At 38.9% G+C, this 24,955-nt stretch overlaps 1 protein-coding gene across 1 annotated transcript in view; it reads left to right on the top strand.

Moving 5' to 3' along the window:
* The window catches only part of SP1 (Sp1 transcription factor), a 35,742-nt gene extending 23,665 nt beyond the window's left edge, over positions 1-12,077 (top strand). The window contains exons 4-6 of the mRNA XM_074225798.1: positions 4,688-4,856; positions 5,455-5,654; positions 6,422-12,077. Coding sequence (XP_074081899.1) covers positions 4,688-4,856; positions 5,455-5,654; positions 6,422-6,735 — 683 coding nt within the window. The 3' untranslated portion in view covers positions 6,736-12,077. The remainder of the gene's footprint in view (positions 1-4,687; positions 4,857-5,454; positions 5,655-6,421) is intronic.
* The last annotated feature ends 12,878 nt before the right edge of the window (positions 12,078-24,955 follow it).

Below are 24,955 nucleotides of genomic sequence, written 5' to 3'. Positions count from 1 at the left end.
GAATAGAGAAAGGTGTAAATTGTATTTTTCCCCCTTGATTCAGAAGTCCATAATTACATGTAAGTTTAACAAGGGAAGATTATTTCCTATTAAATTATAAAGATTGGGCATAAAGTATTGGAAACTGAGGGAAAGGAATTATTTGCCGAGCTTCTCAGATTGAAGGTATTGGTACTTTGGAATGATTTGTGGAAGTTGATTTGTGTTCTTAGTTCTGCAACAACTGGAAAATTTTCTCTTCCAAAGTTAACTTTTTGCTAGTTTTTTCATGACTTGTGCTAGCAATTCTCTTGAGCCACGTATGCTTATTTCAAGGACAAACTCTGTATCACCACAAGAGGGAGCCATTATTCATTAGCAAAGCAATCACTTGAGCTATTTTAGAATAATTAATAACATGTTATTTATCTGGTACATTACTTCTTAACCCTGTTTTCTAATGCCTGGAGGTGTGTTTTCCATTTATTCAAAGGTAAAGTATTAAGTTTTCGATTCTAAAAACAAAATTTATTAAAATTCATCTTTTAAAAAATCTATCCTGCAGCACTTTTTAAAAGTGGTGATTGTTGGGCTTAGTGGCAATTTGATCAGTAAATCAAACAAACATTAGGTATTACATCTCAAGAGTTTGAGATGGTATGGTAAATAGGGAAAATTTCAAGATACTGATTGTGTTAGTTTTGAAAGGGACTCAGATTCAGTTACAGAACTAAAATAGGCCTCCCCTTTCTATAGTTTCATCTTTAAGAGAGCAGGTCAGAAAAGTAGTCATTGTTGTGTTCCTTATAGAATTATCATTGTGGATCCCTGATTTGTCCCTAAGCCATTTTATGGATGAATAGAACCTAATTTAAAAGGAAAGAACACTGAATTGAATAACAAGGTCTACGCTCTAGTCCTCCTCCTGCCAGAAACTCATTGAGTAATCTTGGAGCAAGTTACTTAGTTATAGAATTCTAATGCTAGAAAAAAACTCACAGATCATCTAGTGTAACCTCTTTCTGAAGCATGAATTCCTTCTGATGAATTCTCTTCAAGTTCTGATCTAGTCTCTATAATGTGCCAAAAGTAAATCAGCTGTATTTGTTTCACTTTGAGTTATTCATAACATGCTAGGTAGGCACTGTGCTGAACAACATGAAGTGACTCTATACCCCTCAAACCTACATGAACAGACCAGACCTTTTCTGCGCCTCATATTCTGTGTCTGTAAAATGAGTTGTTGGACCAAAGGATCTCTTAGATTCTTTTTAGTCTCAACATTTTGTGATTTTTTTTCTATAAGTAAAATATTATTCAGCCTCAGAATATGCCAGATATTTCCAATTGTTTTAGAGCACCATGACCTCTTAAGTTTTTGTTGAACTGATCTGAATTTCCATACTGTCAACAAATTGTAATCTCCTAGATATTTACAGCTCTAGGGTATTGTTACAAAAACTACCTCTTTTTCCTTTCCTTTATTTTTTTCTAAACACGTAGTATTGCTTACCTTCTGAGAGCATAGCATAGTGGCGAAATTTCTTCTTAACATCTCTCAACTCTAAATGCTTCTTTGGCATATGAGGTTTCTTGTTAAAAAGTCCCTGGAAATTTCATTTTAGTAATTCCAGATACCATAGCTTCTGTTGGAACTCAGCCCTGAAGAAGCATTAGAGGTATCTATATATGGTCCCTGTGTCTTTAAAGATGAAAGACAAATTTAAATTAAAAGAAGTATTTGAAGAGGAACTATGGTTCTTAGAATGAAATTTCATTCTCTTTCTGTAAGAAAGCTTTTTTTTCTGTTTTTGATGAGATAAATCATTCTGTCATTTTCAGTTCCTTCCTTGGTAGTATCAGCTGACTCTGTTTTAAGAGAACAGAGTTTGGGGGATACAGAGATAAATAATAAATGTCATAATAATTGAGCTTGCAAGTTTTTAAAGCCTTTTGGGCATATAGAATAACCCAGAAGTGAAAAAGTATCATTAGAGGAATTTATTCTGGTGTATTTCCCACCATCATCAGTCATGTTGTACATGTTCTTGGGACTTGGAGAACATGATGTGTTTTCTTAAGCAATTTCTCCAGTAGCCATAACTATAGAATTTTAACAGGAGGTATGTGTGTAGCTGTTATTTGAGTAGCCTTTGTAGTGTTTTGGAGCTTTATGAAAGGAAGGCTTTAAGATAACTGTGGCTAGAATTACAGTATTGTTATTAAAAACCTGGAGTTTTTAACCTTTTCTGTATGTGATTCCCCGGCTGGTCAGTCTGGTTGAAGCCTATGAAATCTACCCTCAGAATTATGTTTTTAAATACATACAATCTAATACACATGATTGCAAGGAAAAAAGTAATATGGAGATAACACAGTTACCAAAATACTAAAAGAGGAAGTGAAACAAGTTCAAAGATACCAGATTAAGGACATCTAGTATTGATGATACTTGGGTGCCAACTTTTGAGTTTCTGTGAATTACGAAGGGAGGGATAAGTTGCTCAGGGCTGATATTGTGATATTATCAGATGACATTTAAGTAGGCCTTTTTTAGAAGGATAACGCAAACAGAACAGGGAAGAATAAACATTTGAGAGTCAGTTTAAACCCAGAATGAATGAGGGTAGTAAGAACAGTCATTTTAGATTAGTTCAAATTCTAAACCAACTAAATAAAAAGATCCAAAAAAGAGTGTGAGAGGTCAGTGAGTCACCTGAAATTAACAAGATAATATTTAGTAAGAGTAAATGTAAAGTTTTAAATTCAGATTTAAAAAATTAGCTGGGGTTAGACAAGATTTGTCTAAGCATCCGTTCAGGTGAAGAAACACCTTTGAGATCCAAAGTGAAGATAGGGGTCTCAGGCCTTAAAAGTCTCCTTTAATAGAAGTTCCTGGTCAGGAACCAGCTCCAGTGAAGAAGCATTCAATAAAGTGTCAACTACGTGCCATTACTGTCAGACATTTGTAACCTTGAGCAAGTCACTTTGTTTGCCTCAGTTTTCTCAGTTGTCAAATGGGGATAGTAATAGCATCTACCTCAGGGTTGTTGTGAGGATCAAATAGCACGCAGTCTGGCCTATAAGCATTATACAAATGCTAACTTTTAGCCTTTAAGTAAAGATTTGCAAACTATATCTTCCCCCCTACCCCCCTCTCCTCCCCACACACAGAAGAAAGAAATTTGGGAGGAGGTCCTGGCAGATGGGGTGGGGGTGGGGGAATTGTGAAAGGTTTTATGAAGGAAGTTAAAATTTGGAAACGGAGAGGTAGGAGGAAGGGAATGCATTCTAGGCTGGTATAAAAAGAACCTATGTAAAGGCATTGAGAAGGAAAGGAGTGTAGTAATGGAGGAACCATAAGGTCAGTTTGACTAGATTGTAGAGGGTCCAGGGGAGACTTCAGGGTGATAAACTCGAAAAGTAGACTTGGATGTAAAGTGCTCATATGAGGAAGAAATACAATCCTGGAGACAATAGGCAATCATGGAATGACATGGTCAGATCTGTACCATTTTTTGACGTAAAGGATGGGTTGAAGAGGGGAGAGACTAGAGACAGAGAGACCAGTAAGGAATCTGTGATAGTCTAGGTTAGAGTTGAGGGGGGCTCCTCAGCTCATGGTAGCTGTGTCAGTGGAGAGATGAGAATGAATGCAAGAGATTGAGTGGAGGTAGAATCAATGATCTGACAACTGATTGGGGATGTGGGTGGAAGAGTGAGGAATCAAAGGTAATTGATGCCCTTGACAGAAATTAGAGAAGTTAGGAAGAAGGGTGGATTTAGGGAGGAAGCTAATAAGTTCTATTTTGAAGAAGTTTGAAGTATCCATTAGGCAGTTGGTGACATGGGACTTCATTTTAGACCAGAGAGGCTGCATATTTGGTCTATAAATCTTTTGTATAGAGAGGACAGTTGAACCTAAAGTACCTAAATAAATCCAACAAGAGAGATAGGGAGACACTGACTATAAAGAGAAAAGAGAGCTCAGAACAGCCTTGGCATGGTCCAACAGAGGAGTGGTCATACAGGTAAACTGAGAGTATAATGAGGGTTCTTGGCTCATTTGAGGAACATAGGGAAAGGAGGTATAGTTATCTTTGAAAAGAAAAAGATTAGATTAATGTAACTAACTTTTTGAAGGGTTGTTATATGACTGGTTAGGCATTCTTCAAAATATTTTTGCTGTCTTTTTTTTACATCATCTAATTTTTCTAATATAGCCCTCCCATATTTAATCTTTACAATGGATAGTCATTTTTAATGTGTAAAGCTCAGTTTAATTTTATTTATTTTTTGTAAGGTAATGGGATTAAGTGACTTGCTCAAGGTCACCCAGCTAGGTCATAAGTGTCTGAGGTCAGATTTGAACTCAGGCCCTCCTGATTCCAGGGCCAGTTCTCTATTCACTACTCCCTAAAGCTCAGTTTAGTTTAAAGAAGATTTGAGATAATCCAAAAATTGAATGAATTGCTTGTGATATGGAACAAATATTTCTTCATTATCACCGAGCAGGGCTTGGACTACATTTCCATGCAACTTTAAGATTCTGTTTGATAACTGAGGTTTCAGATTTGGGTAACTGGGAGAATTTTGAATAAGATTGAGAATTTTGAAGCAGGGGATGTCATGCAGGGAGTTTAAATGTTGCTAAAGGTGGGAACTAATGTGGTAAAAAGATTAAGAGTTATTTTTCTTTCTCTTCTAGGAGACCATGGGGCTCAACTTGGCCTTCATGGGGCTAGTGGTGATGGAATACATGATGATACGGCTGGTGGGGTGGAAGGAGAGTCCAGCTCAGACCCCCAACCCCAGCCTGGTCGGAGGACGCGAAGAGAGGCTTGCACCTGCCCCTATTGTAAAGACAGTGAAGGGAGGTGAGTTGTCATGCCAAAAGTTCTGAAAAAGTTGCATTTGTTTTGGAGGAGGAAAAAATAGGAAAGCAACTTTTAAAAAGTGTGTTATTGGAGACAGTAACATAGTGGGAAGAGGCTAAAATTAACACTGTGTCAAAAACTTGTCCATATATATCTAGAATGTGGTTCAAGGACTATGTTCTTTTCATCTTGTAATCTTTCTGAAAATCAGTTCTTTGGTTAAGTCCTTTCTTTAATCAATCCCTCCAGCTTTTCTATGTGTATTTATGCATGCATTGTGGAATATTCCAAAGATTTAAGAAGAGGAAAAATCCTTCTGTTGGTTTAAATAACCAGCCAGAAGTCCATGGACAAGTCATGAGTAATGTCTAGCATAATAACCAGATGACTGACAAATGATGCTTAAACTGCACAAATTATTTTTATCATTACAATGATTATCTACTGTTAAGGAAATGAAGCAGACAGTGGTTAAGTGACTTGGCCAGGATCTCTGGGTTGCATGACAGCACCTCCTAATGGGAGAAGTGGGGGTGTGGGTTACGTTGTTCAGATCTCAAAAGAGCATGACGGATGGTGGCTGTGTTCTCTCTGGTAGGGGCTCTGGGGACCCTGGTAAAAAGAAGCAGCACATCTGCCACATGCCAGGTTGTGGCAAAGTTTATGGCAAGACCTCCCACCTTCGGGCACATCTGCGATGGCATACAGGCGAGCGGCCCTTTGTCTGTTCCTGGATGTACTGTGGAAAGCGCTTTACCCGCTCAGATGAGCTCCAGCGGCACAAACGCACACACACAGGTGAGTGAGCACCAAGAGGCCCATGTCTTGGAGCAAACATGTACTGTTGGAAGACCCCTTCTGCCCCAGTGTTAGACAGGCCATAAGGTAGATTTATAGTCTAGTTGGAAAAAGAGAAAATGAGCTTATACTGACAAACCTGATGAATAACTTTTAATTTTAGTACAAATACTCTAGAATAAAGCATAATTGTACTTATTTTGATGGAGATTTAGAAAATTTTGAATTTTTAAAAAAGGGAATGCTTGGTGGGAAAAGGAGATAGAAGTATATTAGGAGAATAACAATATAAAAGCAAAAGGCATAACTATAGCTTCAAAATATTAACAGAGCAAATGAGTATAGGGATTAATTCATATAGAAGAGAAGTTAGACTTTTTATAATTGGTTTCAGAATAGAAAACTAGGACCAGTGGCTGAAAGGCTCTGCTTCTCCCTTCCCCTCCTAAAATAAATTAAAAAAGATATTTGTACTTTTTTCTTCTCATCTTCCCCAATAGTGCTTATTCTACTTGAATGATTTACTTGGGTAAGGGCTTAATGTCAGGGTGGCCTGGGTAGAAACACCAGGAATTTAAGAAGCACTTTGAGGGCTGGAGTAAAATAAAGATGCTTCCTGGAGAAAAATATAGGCCACGTTCTGGTATTGCCTTCCAGGGTACTTCTCCCATGACTTGAACAAGATCACTTTTTCCAGCCATCTCTCCCTCCATACCTTCTTTTCAAAATTAGATCTCCTCACCTTGCCCCTCTTTCTCTTTATCCAGGTGAGAAGAAGTTTGCTTGCCCTGAGTGCCCCAAACGCTTCATGAGGAGTGACCATTTGTCGAAGCACATCAAGACTCACCAGAATAAAAAAGGAGGCCCAGGAGTGGCCCTGAGCGTAGGCACCATGCCCCTGGACAGCGGGGCAGGCTCAGAGGGCAGTGGCACCCCCACTCCTTCTGCCCTCATTACCACCAACATGGTAGCTATGGAGGCTATCTGCCCAGAGGGTATTGCCCGACTTGCCAACAGTGGCATCAACGTCATGCAGGTAGCTGACCTGCAGTCTATCAATATCAGTGGCAATGGTTTCTGAGATCAGGTGCCCAGTGCCAGAGACACGGGCTGTACCCACAAACCCTGGGGTACAAGGTAGCATGGGTCCAAGAGACATGTGGGAGAGGGAGCCACAAGGCATTCAAGATGCACAGCAATGGGAAGTGGGGGGGGGCCCGGAGATGAGTTGGGGCCCTAAAATACCCCACTTGGAATGGGGCACGTGAGTGGAAGCTATTGATGTGACCCCGCTACCCTACATGGAGCATTTGACCCCAGACGGTTTCCTTTTAAATTTCTTTCCCCAATTTCTCCCTTTCTGCTTTACTTATCTTACCTCCCCCATGATGGATCCTTCCCTCTTCCCCCTTCCTTGAAGCCATCATGCCTTGATAAATATATATATGATCATTGAAATACTTTTTAACAAAAGACAGATTCTATATTATATATATGTGTATATATAAAGTATATAAAAGACATTCACAATGGGGAGTAGGCTCAAAGGGAGGAGGAGGAACATCCTGTGACCAAAATACCATGGTCAGTTTTATAATAATGCCTTATCTCCTTATGGCTGGGCCTTGGCCTGGCACACCAGGCCTCTTTGCAGATGCTGTCCTGACCTCCCATGAGATTAAGCATTCATATACTCTGCTTTTAGGTTTTATATATATATGGTTTTTTTCCTTCGTTTTGTCATTTTAATTGGGAGCAGCTTTCTGTATGATCTTTCTCAATCACACCCTTTCAGTCTCCTCCCTACCCCTGACGCCTTTTTTTCTCTTTCCACCTGATCATTTAGTGTTTGTCTTTTAGATGATATTCTTTGGACCAGGGCTCCCAGTATTTTTGAGTTATCTTTGGTCCTGATAGTGGAATGGGAAAAGAAGTCCTGATCCCTGGGCCAGTGCTTGAAGTGTCAGGGTCAGAGCCATTCAGAGAAACTACTGATGGAGGCATTCCTCCCTCCCTTCCTCCCACCCTGGAGCCAGAGTGTCAGAGGCAGGGCCTTTTTGTCATCTTCAAGCATCCAGGATCATGGGTGTTTCTAGGAAAAAGGACAGTAGGCTATGGAAAGGTGGTGGGGTTGGACATATTAAACCATATTGGACATATTAAAGCCATATTAAACATCAAAAGTTGGTGGTAGAGGAACGGGCATGCAGTGGAACCAGGGGGAGGAAGCCTAGGCTCAGACCAGGAGGGTATTCAGAATAACTGGCCTCGGGTTAGTTGGAGACTTAGTCACATTTGTTTCACCTGCTTCCAGATTAGTTTTAGATTGATTTTTCTTAAAGCCTAGACTTCATACTGAAAAGAGGCGCACTCTTTATTTAGAACATCCCTAGAAATTTTCCTCAGACTCCATTATTAAGGATTATCACAATTTGATGTTTCACCCCCATTTTCAATCCTTCAGAATTATCTGGGATTCAGTAAGTTAGTGGGAGGTCATAAGAACTCTTTCTCCTCATGTTGTTAATCTGCTTTGGGAGATTATAGGGATGACAACTCAGAGGAGAGCCTTCTGTGCTTCAGTAGAGGCACCAGTATCTTGAGAAACAGTTTCCTTTAGACCAAGATCTAGAGGAGAGTCCAAGAATGACAGCAACAGGAAGCTCTTGGTTCATTTGTCATTGAGAGATCCAAAAGCAACTAGAATTGGCCTCAAGGCCCAGCCACTAAAGCCTTGTTCTCTTGACTATTTGGTTTTTCATCAGGGAGCTTATCACTCACCATGAGTGAGGTGTAGAGATGGATGAGTCTGTGTGGATCTATTGGGTTGTGGGATAGGTTTCTGTTAGCCACCATTAAAGCAGACCTGCAATAAATGAAAATTACCCTGAGCTGATAGAAATAGTGAAGTGTGTATGTGTGCACGGGTGCGCGTGCCCGTATGTGTCTGTGTGTGTGTTCATGTCTACATACACGTAAAAGAAATTATATTTGAAATTGTTGAAAAGAATCAAAAAGCTCTAGAATTCAAAACACCTCAAGACCCCTTTCATAGAAATCCATTTTTATCTGTATAACTTGAGTGTCCCCAAGGTTACTGCTTAGCTTATAACAGTCACATTTTGAAACAAGGCTAGTTAAGGGGTCATAAAACATACTAAGCTTCTTCTGCACTTTTTGAGGGGAAATGATTTGAGGGGATATATGTGTGTGAAAGTGAAAACAGTGTCCCAGTCCATAAGCAGAGGCCTAGACCTTTTCATAAATTGTCTTTTTACTGTTGCTACAAATAGATGATGCTGTGATTCTGCCTTATATTTTATATAAAATCCAGCAAGATTAGGGTTTTGGTGTTTGTTTTTTTTTTAACCTGAAACTCAATGACTGTTAATATCTTAAAGATTAACTTGAAGCATGTTCAGCTCCAATCTGTGAGGACATATGCTGTTTTCAAAACTCAGGAATCATTTGCAAGGATCTTAGGTAATCTAAGATTGTTTCCCAGACCAAATCCTGTTAATGCTGAAACAAAGGAATTTGTGCCCCAGCCTATCATCCTATCATCCCATCCCATGCCCCCCACCCCCGCTCCAAGAGAGGACTCAACAGATTCTTTCGATTTAGATTTATAATCATGTACTTTTGGATCCGTTAAAGGAAGGGGACAGGATACCCCAATGAATATTTCAATATTTTATTGGTACAACTCAACAAGGCACAGTCTCCTCCCCTAGTAATGTGGAATTAGGGGGAAAACAGATTCAGTGCTGCTACTGGGGACAGTGGAGCTTTTGGGAAAGGTATTTAAGGTTGGTTCTTTATTGAGTGGAGGGCTATGGGTTTACTCCTTGAAAAAGAATATATTATCCTTGCTTTGGATCAATTTACAATAGACCCATATTTTCCTATTCTGCCTTCTCACCAAGGAAGTTCCAGGGCAGGGGGGTTGTTTGGCCTTTGAACTTTTGAGGGTGGACCTTAGGCAGCTTAAGTCCCTTGGACTCCACCTGGGAGGAAGGGCCTGGTGCCTCAGTGGGAGCTGAAGCTCCCTTTTCCCTCAGGTTTTAGCCATCAGAAGTTCATCTAGCTGTCAGGTAGACTGATCCTGAGGCTCATCTCCCCTTATGAGATGTATGATGACCAGTCCTGTTTTGGTGTGGGGGTTAGGATAGGAGAGGTGATGTTAAAACATTCATTCCCTTGCCTAGCCTTTGTACCTTTTGACTTCCTCCCTTGTTCCCCCGAAAAGTAAGATATTCCTATCTTTTCAGAAACTTTCTAGCTGTCCTATTCCACCCTGACCTGTGGGTTCTGAACAGAATGCAGTTTAATGGGTATTCCTGAGCCCAGCTCAAACCTGAATAAACATCTCCCCCACCCCCCTTTTAACTTCAGGAAATACAGAAGTAACGGACATGGGGCTTAGGAGTGGGGGAGGGTTGGGTACAAAAGCTGTAAATTAATATGGCTGATTTATTTCTACTATATATATATATTTTTTGCTTTTGTATATCTTATATAGGAAACTTTAAGCATTGTATTTTTTAACAAAATCTGAGAAAGCACTATAAACTGCAGGTATTTGACTTTCAGAATATATTTTGTATTGTTAATATCTTCACATTGTGAATACTGGAAGCTGCAGATCTTTGCTGAAATGCAATAAATTTATATACTTTTTGGTGGGGTACAGGTGTTGGAGGGACCTTGTTGGGGGTGCTATCCAGGTCCCTGTCATGCTCTGGGGAGCCTAGGTGCTACTTGATTAAAGTTTCCACCCAGCTACATTCATCCCTCATGCCTGTCAGGCCTTGGGATGAAGTCAAAAAGCACTTGGAGATGCAGGTGCCAAAAAAAAAAAAGAGGATGGTCTTAACTGCCTAGAGTGGAACTCCTTCAATTAGACCCCTACCCTACCCTGGGCTGGGAAGCCTCTGGTAATGGAAGATAGAAGGTGAAATCTGTTAAAGTCTCTCTTGGAAGAGAGGGTTTAGTTTGTCAGGGGATGAAAGGTAGCAGCAGTAGCCTTGGGAAGGGGGAGGAGGATGTGGCATTCATCCAACCCCGGAAAAGCTTGCTTTTGAAAACTGCTGATAAAATATGGGCAGGTTATTACTTTTTGTTTGGGAGCCCAAACTCTCCCTGGTGCCTCTTTTGGCTCTACTCCCAGGCCACAGACCTCTTCCAAGGAGGATGAGCAGACCAGCTTTGAGGTTGATTCACTTTCTTTTCTCTGTTCTCCTCTGAACACCAGCACCCAGGCACTAGCTAAGGTCACAGGGCAGAAGTAAGTTGCCTTAAGCTTAAATTCTTCCTGTTTCTTATTCTAGCTTTAATTCCCTTTCCTGAGGCCCTGGACTTTAGGACTCCTTAGCTTATTTCTCTCAATTTGGAGTGAGCATTGACCCAGTTTTTTAGCACCAAGTCAATTTCCCCAAACCCTCACTCTCCACAAAACTGGTTGGGAGATGATCTGGTTAGTCCAGGGAGAGGAGGGAAGGCATATTGCTTTGGTCCATTGCTAAAGTCTTGGTATTTTGCAGGGTAACCTAACACTTTTCTTTTTCCCTATCCTGAAAACAGCCTCAGCCTTCAACTGTTAGGGTATTCTAAAGATTATAGGATGTTGGCAGTCTGTTTGGCTTTCCCCCCACATTTTTTTGGTCTCACCTCAGGATTCGAGAGAAAGATCAGTCACAGGCAAGGCTGGGTCTAGGGTTGTGGTTACTGAGGAAGAGCAAAGAATTGAATTTATTTTACTGGTTCCCTTTGGTGCAAGGGGAAAAAGTTATGTTTGCCTGTGTTTGTCCTTCCAATGCTCAGAAATGCTACTGTGCCTTCTTCCTCCTGGGGAGCAGGAAGCAGGCTTCAGCTACCTAGCTCTTCTCTCCTGCAAAACCTGGTGTTCTCCCCAGGGAAGGGTTGGCATAGGTAAGCCTCTATCCTATTGCTTAGCCCCCTCTTCCTATGGCTTCCCCTGCCTTCACCAAGGACTGGGGAACGATGGGGGAGGACTTGCTGAGATAGGCTGGTGGTAGTTGTCCCAGGATGACCTGCTTCTTCATGAGTCTCAGCCATCCCCTGTGAAGGCTGTGACCCAACTTCTTGTGCCTAAAACTTTAGATGATATTTTTTTTAATCTCCTAACTGGTAATAACCAGTCACCACACAACTGCCTTTTAAAAAAAATCTCAATATCATGCTATTTCTGTTGGTTTACAACAGATTGCCACCAGAGCTCTATGGGGAAATATGGTTTTAAGTTCTCTCTCTGTATTTCATCTACAACTCCTGCCCTTTTTTTACTTGTTATTTCCTCTTCTCTTGCCTCTTATCTCTTGTCCATCCATCTTTTCTCCCCTTTACTCATATGTCTCTTTGTCTCATTTTCTTGTCTCTTTCCCTTGTTCTTGTCTGGGTTGGGTGGGGTGGGGGAGGGAACTTTTTTTTTTGCCTTTTTGTACAAAGATTAGTTTCAATGTAGTCTGTAGCTCCTTTGTAAACCAATTAAAATTTTTTAATAAAAAGCCATGTCTCTGTGTGTGGAGGAGTTAGTTGAATGGGATATTGAATGGATTTTTCTCATTCAAAGACTTATGGTTATGAACAACAGTTTAATGCACATTAACTAATCTTGTCTGTCTTGTCGTTTCTCAAATTTTATTTGGGCAAGCTTTAACTGTAATTACGTGCCTATTTCAGGATTCCATAACTTAATTGAAATAGGCAAAGGAAAAAAATCAGTTTTGGCCATGTAAGCAATGACATCAATTCTAAGGTAGTTGAGCCATTATAGATTTAGGCCAATGAGAGGGACCCCTTTTTCTTATCCTCAAAGGGAGGAAGTGATGTACAGTTTGTGTTTGGCTCAAAATAATTGGAAGTTTCCTGCCATGTGCCTACTTTCTGGGGTCAGAAAACTTGGATCCCTGTGGACTTTACATTAAGCTGGGTCCTAACCCTGACCATACCCAACTCCCTCATTTTAAACTCATTACTCCTCCACGCAACTCAGCTCTGAACTCCGACCCAGATAACCTGTTTGAAGAGGCTCAAGGCCATCGAAGGGAATGGATGAGTTAATTCTCAGCTTGATCCTGATCCTCACTATACATAGAGGTGCTAAGTTCCACCCCCCCCCAATCTATTTTCCATTCATCCTTCACAACCTTTTTATATATGACCTGGTCTCTTAGCTGGTTGAGAAAATGAGTGAATGTTCTTTACTCACTCCATTGGTGGGAGGGACCTCCTACACATTAGAAGGAACCAGAGAAGGATGGATAACCCTCTCCAACCTTGGTGATGATCCCCAACACAACCATAGCATTTGTCCTAGCTTCGCATCCAATGCCTTAATCTTCCCTTACCTACTTTCAGTATGTTTCACCATGCCCAGTCAATTCAAATTCATCTGAGAATAAGGAAGTTACCCATTTATGTGATGCTTATTAAGTAGGAGATAAACTCATGTCAGACCTCGTTTCCACACCGTAATAAGTGAACCATAGTGCAACCATATTATTCTATAACCAGTTTATAGAAATTGCCACACCTCATAATCTAATCATTAAGAAGTTTAAATTCGCCCTTTGGTGACTTCTACACACTAGAAACATCTGCTGATTGGACCTGTATCTCTGGGGCTAAGCAAAAATCTTTTCTACTTGACAGCCCTTCAAACCATCCATGTGCCAGACATCCCTAATTCCATCTTACATTTACTCATGGGGCTCTCTTGAAACCTCTCATGATCCTGGTTATTCTCTGGATACTAGATTCTTATTCCTGAGTCTTCCAGAATTGAAAATTCACCAGATGTATGAAGATACGAGAATATCGCCTGAGTTCTAGATGTTAAACATTAATTATTGCCTTAGTCACATTTGAGTTAGATCATCAGTAAAGGTCCCTTTTGTCTTTTATTTTTATAATTTTATTTTTGGATTTTACAATCCCCCCCCATTTCACTCCCCCACCCCAGAAGGCAGTCTGATAGTCTTTACATTGTTTCCATGCTATACATTGCTCAAAATTGAATGTGTTCAGAGAGAAGTCATATCCTTAAGGGGAAAAAAAAAAGATAAGAGCAAATTACATAAGTTTTTTAAAAAAAACTAAAGGTCATAATCTTTGGTCTTTGTTTAAACTCAATTATTTCTCTGGATACAGATAGCACTTTCCATCTCAGATATCCAAAAATTGTCCCTGATTGTTGGATTGATGGAATGAGCAAGTCCATTAAGACTGATTATCACCCCCATGTTGCTGTTAGGGTGTACAATGTTCTTTGGTTCTGCTCATCTTGCTCAGCATCAGTTCATGCAAATCCTTTTAGGCTTCTCTGAATTCCCATGCCTCCTGGTTTCTAATAGAAAAAGTGTTCATGACATACATATACCACAATTTGTTCAACCATCCCCCAACTGATGGACATTCACTCAATTTCCAATTCTTTGCTAAGTCCCTTTCATCTGTAAAACCATGAGTTGATTTACAAGTTTGAGTTGAATTCGCTATGATGAAGTTGATTTATAAATTTGTCTTGAGTTTGGTCCTAATAGCTTGAGATTTTTTTTGAATCCTGTTATCTAGAATGTTAGTTCTGTTGTTATTTGATATGCATGCTGTTATGGAGGGGACTTTGAGATTATTCAGTTCAATCCACTCCTTTTTATAGATTCAACAAATTTCAACTACTTACTATGGGAGGTTAAAATTTAACAAAATCCAAATTGGAGGAGAGGGGAGGAGGGTGGTATAAGACATAATCCAATGGGTATGACAAGAAGTAGAATGGAATAAAGGAGAGTTATAAACGTGTTAAGAAATACAAGGGAAAAGTTGCTTTCAGCTAGGGAATTTAGGGGATAAGCAGTAAGCTCCTCTAAGCCTTTATTTGGCAGCTAGGCTTGGAATCAGGAAGACTATCTTCATGAGTTCAAATCCAGTCTCAGATACTTCCTAGCTGTGTGACCCTGAGCATTTTGCATCAATTCCTCATCTGTAAAATGAGCTGGAGAAGGAAATGGCAAACTACTCCAGTGTCTTTGCCAAGAAAACCCTTAAATGTAGTCACAACAAAAACAATAGGAGCATCTTAGCCTCATTTTGCAGTTGGGAAAACTGAGGCAACAGGTTAAGTGACTTGCCCAGGGTCACATAGCTAGGAAGTGTTTATGGTTGAATTTGAACTATTCCAGAATCCAAGCCTAGGCTCTACTACACCACCTAGCTGCCTGAAGAAGGTGGCACTTGAGATAGAACTTTAATGAAGAGAAACATTTCAACAGGTATGTGTAAAGGTTATGGTGGATGGTATGTGGAAATGGAAAAATACCAGAATGAGATGGAGGAACAAGTGTAGTAATGAAATTGACTTCCACAATGATGAAGGGAAATAGTGAAATTAGGCTGAAAATGGTGAGTTGGAGTCAAATTATGAGACTACCATCTAAATGAGTTTGCATTTTTCTTCCAATGGACAATTAGAATATCAATGAAGTGTTTGGTTTTTTTTAATTAAGAAATAAATGTGGGGCAGCTAGGTGACCCAGTGGATAGGGCAGTGGCCCTGGAGTCAGAAGTACTGAGTTCAAATCCGGCCTCAGACAATTACCTACCCATGTGGCTTTGGGCAAACCATGCAAAAACCTAAAAAAATAAAAATAAATGCAGTCAGAGAGCTATACAGTAAGGATGTTCTGGCAGATATGTAAAAAAACTGGAGAAGGGGGAGACAAGCAGAAAGAAGGCTATTTCTGAGGTCTAGGGATGAGAAATCTGAATTAGGATTGTGGCAGGATGACTAGGAGGGGGAGGGAAGCAAGAGGTATTGGAGGGAAAAATCAATAAGAATCACCAACTGATTTAGTTTGAAATGCTGTGGGATGGCAAAATGAAGATGTCCAATAGTTGAAGATGTAGAACTGTAGTGATCATTGACACTATGGAAGTGGAGAGGACCAAGGGAAAACCTTAAGGAGAGAAGAGGACTGAGAATTGAACTTGAGATTTCACTTTGAACATCTTTGAGGAAGGAGACCACACAGTGAAAGAGATCTAGCAGTAGGCAGAACCAAATAATCATCTTTGAGGATCCTAAAGAGGATAATATACCCAGAAGATGATATTTCACTGTATCAAAAGCTGCAGAATGGTCAAGAAGAATTCTCACTTGAGTGGTAACCAGTAAAAGGCAAATTGTAGAAGAGTAAAGAGTGAGAGGGTAGTGATAAAATGAAGCAGAGCTAAATGTTGATAGAAATTTAGCATTGAAAGGAAGAAAAAAATCCTAAACACTAACCTGAAATGATAGAGGTGACAAAAGGTTTCTGATGATCCTGAAGATCTGAATATATTTGTCAGGTGGAGAGAGTTATTAAAAGAGGGACAGGTTGAGGAAAGAGTGATAAATGGAGTAAGGTCTCAGGAGGCAAAAGGGAAAGAGATTAAGGGCATAAATAGCTTCTCATATAGGAGGAGGAGTTTTCCTTCAATCTCAAGACCATGACATCAGGAAAATGGCATTATACAAAAACACCATTCTCCCTATCCCATGTGAGCCCAGCAGCCTGATATGGGCATATTAGGACAGTGGGTGATCAATGGGAAACCCTGATCTTTTAGAGTCAGCTCTTTCCCATGAGAAAAAGCTAGATGAAGAAAGCACTGGATCTGGAGTCAGGAAAATTCATTTTTCTGAGTTCAAATCTCTGCTTCAGACACTTAGCTGGTGATCTCAGGCACTTAACCCTGTTTGCCTTAGTTACCTCTCTAGAGAAAGAAATGAAAAAGCATTCCAAGAAAACCCCAAATGGAAGTCACAGAGTTGGAAACAACTGAACAAATGATTATTTCTAAGTTTCCTCATGAGCAGCTAAGAGGTACAGTGCTGGTGTTCATATCTGATCCAGACACTGAGCAAGTAATTTAATCTTGTTTGCCTCAGTTTACTCATTTGTCAAATGAGCTGGAGAAGGAAATAGCAAACCACTCCAGTATCTTTTTTTCCTCTTTTTTTTTTTTGCAAGGCAATGGGGTTAAGTAGCTTGCCCAAGGCCACACAGCTAGATAATTACTAAGTGTCTGAGGTCAGATTTGAACTCAGTACTCCTGACTCCAAGGCCAGTGTTTTATCCATTGTGCCACCTAGCCACCCCTTCGGTATCTTTTCCAAGAAAACCCCTAATGGGGTCATAAAGAATCAGACACAACAGAAACAACTGAACAACTTTAAAATTATACCATTATTAGGGAGATAAGACATGTTACTTGGAAGACCTCCTCTGGCCTCACTTGGTCAACTAGCCAGTTTGCTCTGGCAGTGAAGGGTTGGGTCCCCAGAAGGATGGCTGTTTCTAACACTAGTTCATGAACCCTCACTAGTGTGTTTTCCCTTAATCAATTAATAGACTCAGTTCTTTAGCAAAGATTAAAGCAAATGGCATAGTAAGAACAGTGCTTTTTCCCACAATTCAAGGACACAATCTCCCCTGAAATATACACAGAGCCCATGGGAGGAAGAAGGTATGTAAATCAATGATAATGAGGCATTTATGACTAAAACAATTCACCCCTGTATGACAGACCCTCCATGCTCTTTCTTTAGAGGGTCCTCATGTCTAATGGTTTGCTTTGGGGTATCAGGGCTGCTAGGAGGTGCTGGCTAGACTGCAGCCACTGGACAGTGATGGTTGCATGGGGCTAGTTGGTTAGTTTGCTGCTAAGCAGCTATTGCTGGACAGTTCTGAGGCATGCAGTGGACAGTGACTACTGGGTTTTGGAGGTAGATCTCAGCATTTGTTGGATTTACTTTTTGTGAGCATCTAATGTCTTTTCCATCTTCAACCACTTGCTTGCCTTCTTTAGCTTGGGTCTTGTAGGTAGGACAATGGCCCTTAGTTTTGGATCCCAAGGGATCTTTCCTCCTGTCCAAGGCTCTGAGGCATTTTATCACATCCAGATAGGAGATGGGATAGTTCCTTCTTAGCTTAAAAGCTCCTCTACAAAAGCCAATCCATCTTGGTCAGAGACCAAGATATCCCATGCAATCTATAAAGCTACTTCATGTCTCTTTTTTCCTCTTCATATACAGGAAGTGGCAAAACACTCCCTGTATCTTTGCCAAGAAAATCCCAAACAAGTTCACAGAGAGTGGGACACAGCTGAAATGACTTAACAACAAAAGATCAGGGAAGAATGCTTGGAGAAAGTGTCATTTAATTTGGACACTGAGAGGTAGGAATTGAACTAGTAGAATTTGGGGAAGAAAGTGGAATGGGATGAAAAAGGAAGTGGAGGGATGGAGCAAAAGTAGAGTTAGGAAACAACATTCCATGTCCTATCTTCATACATTGGCACTCAGCTCAGGGACTATCCCTCTCTGTCCTAATACTCCCTGGCTATTAGTGTTCTCTTTCCTTCCTCAAATTATCTTGCTTTTACATATAAGTATATATTTTCATCTCATGATGTTGCTTCTTATTTTACTGAAAAAGCTGAAATAGGTTGACATTATTTCCCTACTCTAGTCTCCTCTCTCCTCCCCTCCCCTAGGAAGTGGCACTTTTTTATCAAGGCTAACCCCTGAACAAAACAAACTTATCCTAGATGCCAACCTTTGTGATCATCCTCTCTCTCTAATCTTTGACTTCTCAGTCTAGTGGTTCCTTCTCTATTACCTTCAAGAATGTTCAGGTCTCCCTTACCTTTAAATAGCCATCACTAAAGTCTACTATCAATTATATAATATGATATGATATAATATTAGCATAGAATAGTATAGAATAATATAATGTAGTATAGCATAATATAATATTACCATAGAATAATAGTTTTGTATTGTATAATATATAGTATGACAATATAATATGAACATAGTTTAGTATAGCACAGCAAAACATTACACAACATAATATAAGATAATACAACATATTGTCATGTTATATTGTTATATTATGTTATGTTGTGTTATATTACTAAACTATTATAACTCACATTTTCAGCCAAACTCCTAGGAAAGGCTCTCTACACTCACTACCTTACCTCTGACCTACTCTTCAACCTTTTGCAGTCAGACTTCTCATCACTCAACTGAAATTCTCTCTCAGTCTCTTAAGTGCCAAATTGATGGTCTTTTCTAAATCCTTGTAGTTCATGATTTGATATTGTTGACCACACTCTCCTCCTAGATCTTTCTTTTCTGAGTTTTCATTACATGACTCTCTCTTGCTTCTCCTCCTACCTACCTAATGTTCCTTTCCTCTCCCTATCATGCCCCTTCTGAGTGTGGGTCTTCACTCTATTTGCTCTTTTGTGTTTCTTTTTGGTAGTGTCATCAACTTTAATTTTCATCCATGTAAATGAATCATAGATTCATATCTAGCCCCCTAAGTTTCAATTAGACTCATGAAATATCTACTGGACATTTTAAATTGGATGTCTTGGAGACCTCTCAAACTCAACATCCCTGAAATAGAACTCATTATACTCATTATCTTTTCCTCCAAATCCACCCCTCTTCCAATTTCCCTATTTCTGTCAAAGGCAACACCACTATCCCCAGTCTTTTGGGTTTATAATCTTGGCTTTTATCCTTAATTCCTTACTCTCTCTCATTCCATAAATATCCAGTCAAATGCCAAGTCCTATAATATCTAACTTGTATCTGACTCTTTCTCTCTGTTCACACAATTCTCACCTAGTTCAGTCACTCTTCACCTCTTATCTCATTGCAATGGTCTCCTAAAAGGTCTCCTTGCCTCAAATCACACCCTATTCCACATTACTGTCAGTGATTTTTCTTTTTTCTTTTTTTTTTAGGCTTTTTTTTTTTTTTGCTAGGCAATGGGGTTAAGTAGCTTGCCCAAGGCCACACAGCTAGATCATTATTAAGTGTCTGAGAACGAATTTGAACCCAGGTACTCCTGACTCCAGGGCCGGTGTTTTATCCACTGCGCCACCTAGCCGCCCCCAGTGATTTTTCTTAAGTGCAGATGTGTCCACTTCATTTCTCTTCACAAATTTCAGTGACTCTGTAGAAATAATAAAGTTTCTATGTATGTCATTTAGAGTTCCTTCCAGTTTGACTCCATTCATCTTCCCCCTCTGCAAACTGCTAACTGGCCATTTCTCTGTTCCTTAGAGGGGCAACTGGAGGAAGGAACTTGTTTATCAAGCACCTATTCTTTGCTGGTTGATATACTTTACAAATAATATCTCATTTGATCCTCATGACAATCTCAGGAGGTGGGTAGTATTATCATTTAGCCCATTTTACAGTTGAGGAAACTGAGACAAAGGTTGGAGTGATTTGCTCAGGGTAACACCTGAGTATATGTTCTGTCTCTATTTTCTTTTGGATTTGGTAATCTTTCCATGCCTATTATAGTGAGAATTGAGATGAAGCTCTTCAGAACTTGTATCAAGGCTATAATTCTAACTGTTCTGTTCTTTTCTGGCTCCTAATCTTTTTCATAATTCCTTAAAATAGATATTCCTCCATTTTCTATTATTGGTTTTCTCTCTCTCTTTCCCTCCCCCCTTTCCTTACAAACATCTCAGTTTGACATTTTAAGACTAACGATCTAGAACCTACATTGACAGACTAATATTTTACACTTGTTCTGGGCTGGACCTAACTCATATCACTCTGATGATTTGATATTGGAATGGAATGATATACTTGTAATTTATTCAGTAGTTAACAAAAGGATTTTTTACTTAGCCATAGAAGCTGAGTGAAACATTTTTGCCTGAGTTGTCCATCATACTCCACTAGCAAAGCTTCAGAGAATCCCTAGAGCTCCTTTGTCTGTTTGTACTTAGCAATGATGCTAATTGAGACAATAGATTCAGGCTACAAAATGAACCTTCAAAAATCAATTACATTTTTAAATAATAATAACATAATGCAAGAGACAATAAGAAAAAATAAAATTCCATTCCAAAAAAAAATTAGAAAGCTTATAAATAATTAAGACTTTCCCCCTCTCTTTGGACTTGAATTTTTCCCAAGGAATTTATCCACTCCACCTCCCTTCCAAGACAAAGCATTTAGGATCAATAGAAAGTCGACTCTGATAGCAGCTAGGTGGTGCAGTGGATAGAGCACCAGCCCTGGAGTCAGGAGGACCTGAGTTCAAATATAAACTCAGACACTTAATACTTCCTTAGCTGTGTGACCTTGGGCAGGTCACTTAACCTTGTTGCCTTACAAACCTTCCCCAACCCTCCCCACAAAAAAGTTGACTCTCAACCCTCCATTAGACCTACCTAAGCTGTAGTCTTTCTGGAATTTGGTTGAGGCACTATTGATTAGAGGAAAATACGTGGAAGCTCTCAACAGCCAATCCCTTCCCGTCTCTTAGTCTTGTCTTTCCTTTGGGTCCATATAATAATAATATTATCCAGCATTTATATAGTATCTATTATTGTGCCAGACACTGTGCTAAGCATTTTACCAAAATTAACTCATTTAATCACAAATAAATTTGTATAGATGCAATTACATAGTGCTCCTTTTTTTAGGTTTGTTTTTTTTTTTTTGCAAGGCAAGGGGGTTAAGTGGCTTGGCCAAGGCCACACAGCTACGTAATTATTAAGTGTCTGAGGTTGGATTTGAACTCTAGCACTCCTGACTCCAGAGCTGGTGCTCAATCCACTGCGCCACCTAGCCTCCCCCAATTATTTTTTTTAAAGATTGAATTTTTTTCTTAATTACATGTAAAAAAAAATTCTTAACATTCATTTTTTAAAATCTTGAATTCTAAATACTCTCCCTGTCCTAGATTATTTAAGAGATTATATATATAATCATACAAAACACATTTCCATACTGGTCATGTAAAAGAACACATAGACTAAAAAGAAAAAAAAAAGTAAAAAATTAGTATGCTTTGATGTGCCTTCAGACTATATCTGTTCTTTCTTTGGATATATGGATGGCATTTTTTATTCTGAGTCCTTTAGAATAGACTTGGATCATTCTATTGCTGAGGAAAGCTAAGTCATCACAGTTGATCATCATGCAATATTGCTGTTACAGCGTATAATATTCTCCTAGTTTTGCTCACTTCACTTCGCATCATTTTATATGTCTTTCCAGGTTTTTCTGAAAACATCCTATCTGTCATTTCTTGGAGCACACTAAAGTATACCATGGCAATCATACCCCATTTGTCCAACCGTTTCCTTTGAATTGAATGATAAGCATCCTTTCAATTTCCAATTCTTTACCACCACCCCCAAAAAAGAGAAAATATTCTAAATAGAAAAATGACCATCATTTTTAAGATAATATTAATAAAAAAAATAGAAGAGAAGCAGATCCTAAACCTCTCATCAGTATGGGTAGATGTTTTCTTAACCAAACAAGGGATAGAAGAAATTGTAAAGGATAAAAGAGATAATTTTAACAACATGAAATTGGAAAGGTTCTTCACAAACAACAAAAGCAATGTATCTGTGAGAAAAAGAGAAGAGGATCAATGGAGGGGGAAAAGTCTTTATATCAAATGTTTCTGATAAGGGTTTGATAACCAAGATATATAAAAAACTGATTTTATAATCTACATATATACATTCACTTATACAGACATATATGGGTATATGTCAAATATACTTATATATAGATATATAAATCTATATAGAGATTTATGGTTTCACATACATGCTGAAAGCTATTCTCCAACAGATAAATTGTTGAAGAATATGAACAAAGATCTCAAAAGAAAAATTACAAATTGTTCATAATCATATGGAAGGGGCAGCTAGATAGCTCATTGGATAGAGTACCCTATCAGAAAGACCTGAGTTTAAATTTGGCCTCTCACACTTAATAATTTCCTAGCTGTGTGACCTTCAGCAAGTCACTTAACCTCATTGCCTTGCAAAAACCAAAAACAAGAAATAGAAAAGAAAAAGGAAAAAATAACCATATGGAAGAATAATATGAGAAGAGGACCGATGACCGATGAACTGGATTTAAGTGAGACAGAGCTATCTCTCTGTTAGAGTCCAGTGGCAAGATATAAGTCAAGATGACTGGCATTGGCCTCTGAGTCACTAACTAGAAGAGAAATGTACATCAGAACTAGCCTGAGATTTTTGTCTCACACCTACAAAATGAGAAAGATGACAAAAGAAAGGAATGGTCACTGTGGGGGTGTCAAGGGAGAAGTCATTGGTGGTGGAGCTATGAATCAGTACAACCATTTGGTTTGGTTGTTGGAATTGGTTTATTGGGATTATGTATTTCAGAGCTGTCCAAAATCTATGGGTTTTAATTTTCATGAATGAAAAAATAAAATAATAATTTGCATGGAATGCGTATTAGTTTTTAAAATTCCATCACTAATAAATAATCTCGTTGATGTCAATTTTCTTTGGTGTTTTTAAGCAATATTACAGATGGAACATATCACATGGAATTTTCAATTGATTTGTGGGATGTGTTCCATCTGTAAGATGCAGACTAAACAGCATGCATTTACTTTTATACTCTTGTGTTGTCACTGTTGTTTTGTGTTTGCCTTTGCCTTCTCACCTTCATTTGTCATTGATGATGCACATTACCCCATAAGAAATTATGAGGCAACCTTTTATATCTAAAACCTTGGCCTGGGAGCCCTCATGTAGTGCTACATCCTTCCCCTGAACATGGACTGTATTTTTTATTCTGGGTGTGGCCTTTGAATGATTATTTTATTTTAATGTGACCCTGAGATAAACTAAGGTTGGACAGGTCTGATGTATATAAAATGACTAAAATGTCCAGACTCTTTGACCTAGAGATTCTATTACTAGGTTTACACATTGCAAAGAATTTATTGATAAGAAGAAAATTCCTATATATACTAAAATATTTATAGCAACATTTTTTGTGACATCAAAGAACTGGAAAAAAGGTAGAGCTCATCAACTAGGGAATGGCTAAATAAATTGTGGTATGTGAATGCAATGGAACAGTACTGTGCTATAAAAATTGATGAATGTGGCAAATTCACAGAAACATAGGAAGATCAACATGAACTGATACAGAATGGAGAACCAAGAAAACAATACACACACTGAATATAACAATGTAAGTTAAACAACTGCAAAAAAAAATCAAAAGTGATTATGTAAAATTAAAAATAACAAGCATGACTCAAAAAAGATATAAGAAAATACCATTTACCCCTTCCTTTTGCTGAGATGAGAGTTCCACAAGTGTTATCCATTGCATATATTTTCAGACTTTTCCCATTGTTGATTTTTATTTTTTTAAAAATCTCTAAAAAATGTAATACATTACATGGGATGGCTCTGAGAGGAGGAAGAAACCATGATGATATAAGAAAATAAAATACATTAATAAAAATTTACTTTAGGTCATGACCATCAACAATACAATGACATCTGGGTAGAGATAGAAGGCACTTTCAAATTTAATTTTGTTTGCAAGGCAGTGGGCTTAAGTGACTTACTTGAAGGCCTTAATCATTACACAGCTAGGTAATAATTAAGTGTCTGAGGCTGGATTTGAACTCAGATTCTCCTGACTCCAGGGCCGGTGCTCTATCCACTGCACCATTTAGCTTGCCTTTGAATTCAATTTCTTCTGGGTACTTTGAAGGGAAACTTTCTTTTGAGGATATACCCTACTAGAACTTAAAGAATACTTAAATGCCAGACTAGGAAAAACCCAGGGAAATATAGCTTTTTTCCATTTATCTTCAAGTTACAGATCTTAAGAACATCTACCATATTAACATTGGTATCTCTTTGCTGAATGGACACAGGCAATTTAGTCTCTAATCTCCTAGAGGCAGGAGCTATCTCAGTACACAGTGACCATCTCTTTCTTTTTTCTTTCTTTTTTTTTTTCCTTAGGCAATGGGGGTTAAGTGACTTGCCTGGGGTCACACAGGTCCATTCACTGTGCTACCTCATTGCCCCCAAAACACTATCCTCTAGAGGCAGTACCAAAACTACTCAAGAAACATGGAGGCAAGTACAAAGATAGGCCTACTTCAACAAAATCCCTCACTCCGGTCCTGTAAGACTGCCAAACTTAAGGAATGGGATTCACTCAGGTTGTTTATATTGCTTATTGGAATAAGACATTAGTAGGTCCTTCAGCAGTTAACAAGTTACTTAGCCATATTCAATAGAGAAGGATGATTTAGTCAAGTTGAGTTGCCCATGATGGTCAACCTGCCAAGCAATGAAGAATTATTGAGGTTCTTGGGCAGCTGTTTTGTATTTGAGTGACTAAAAGTGATGGCACTTCAGCCTTTAGTCCCTTAAGCCAATCA

The sequence above is a fragment of the Macrotis lagotis genome, chromosome 2 (assembly GCF_037893015.1).
Source record: "Macrotis lagotis isolate mMagLag1 chromosome 2, bilby.v1.9.chrom.fasta, whole genome shotgun sequence".
In the NCBI taxonomy this organism is placed as follows: Eukaryota; Metazoa; Chordata; class Mammalia; order Peramelemorphia; family Peramelidae; genus Macrotis; species Macrotis lagotis.
This window is presented reverse-complemented; position numbering and strand designations above follow the sequence as displayed.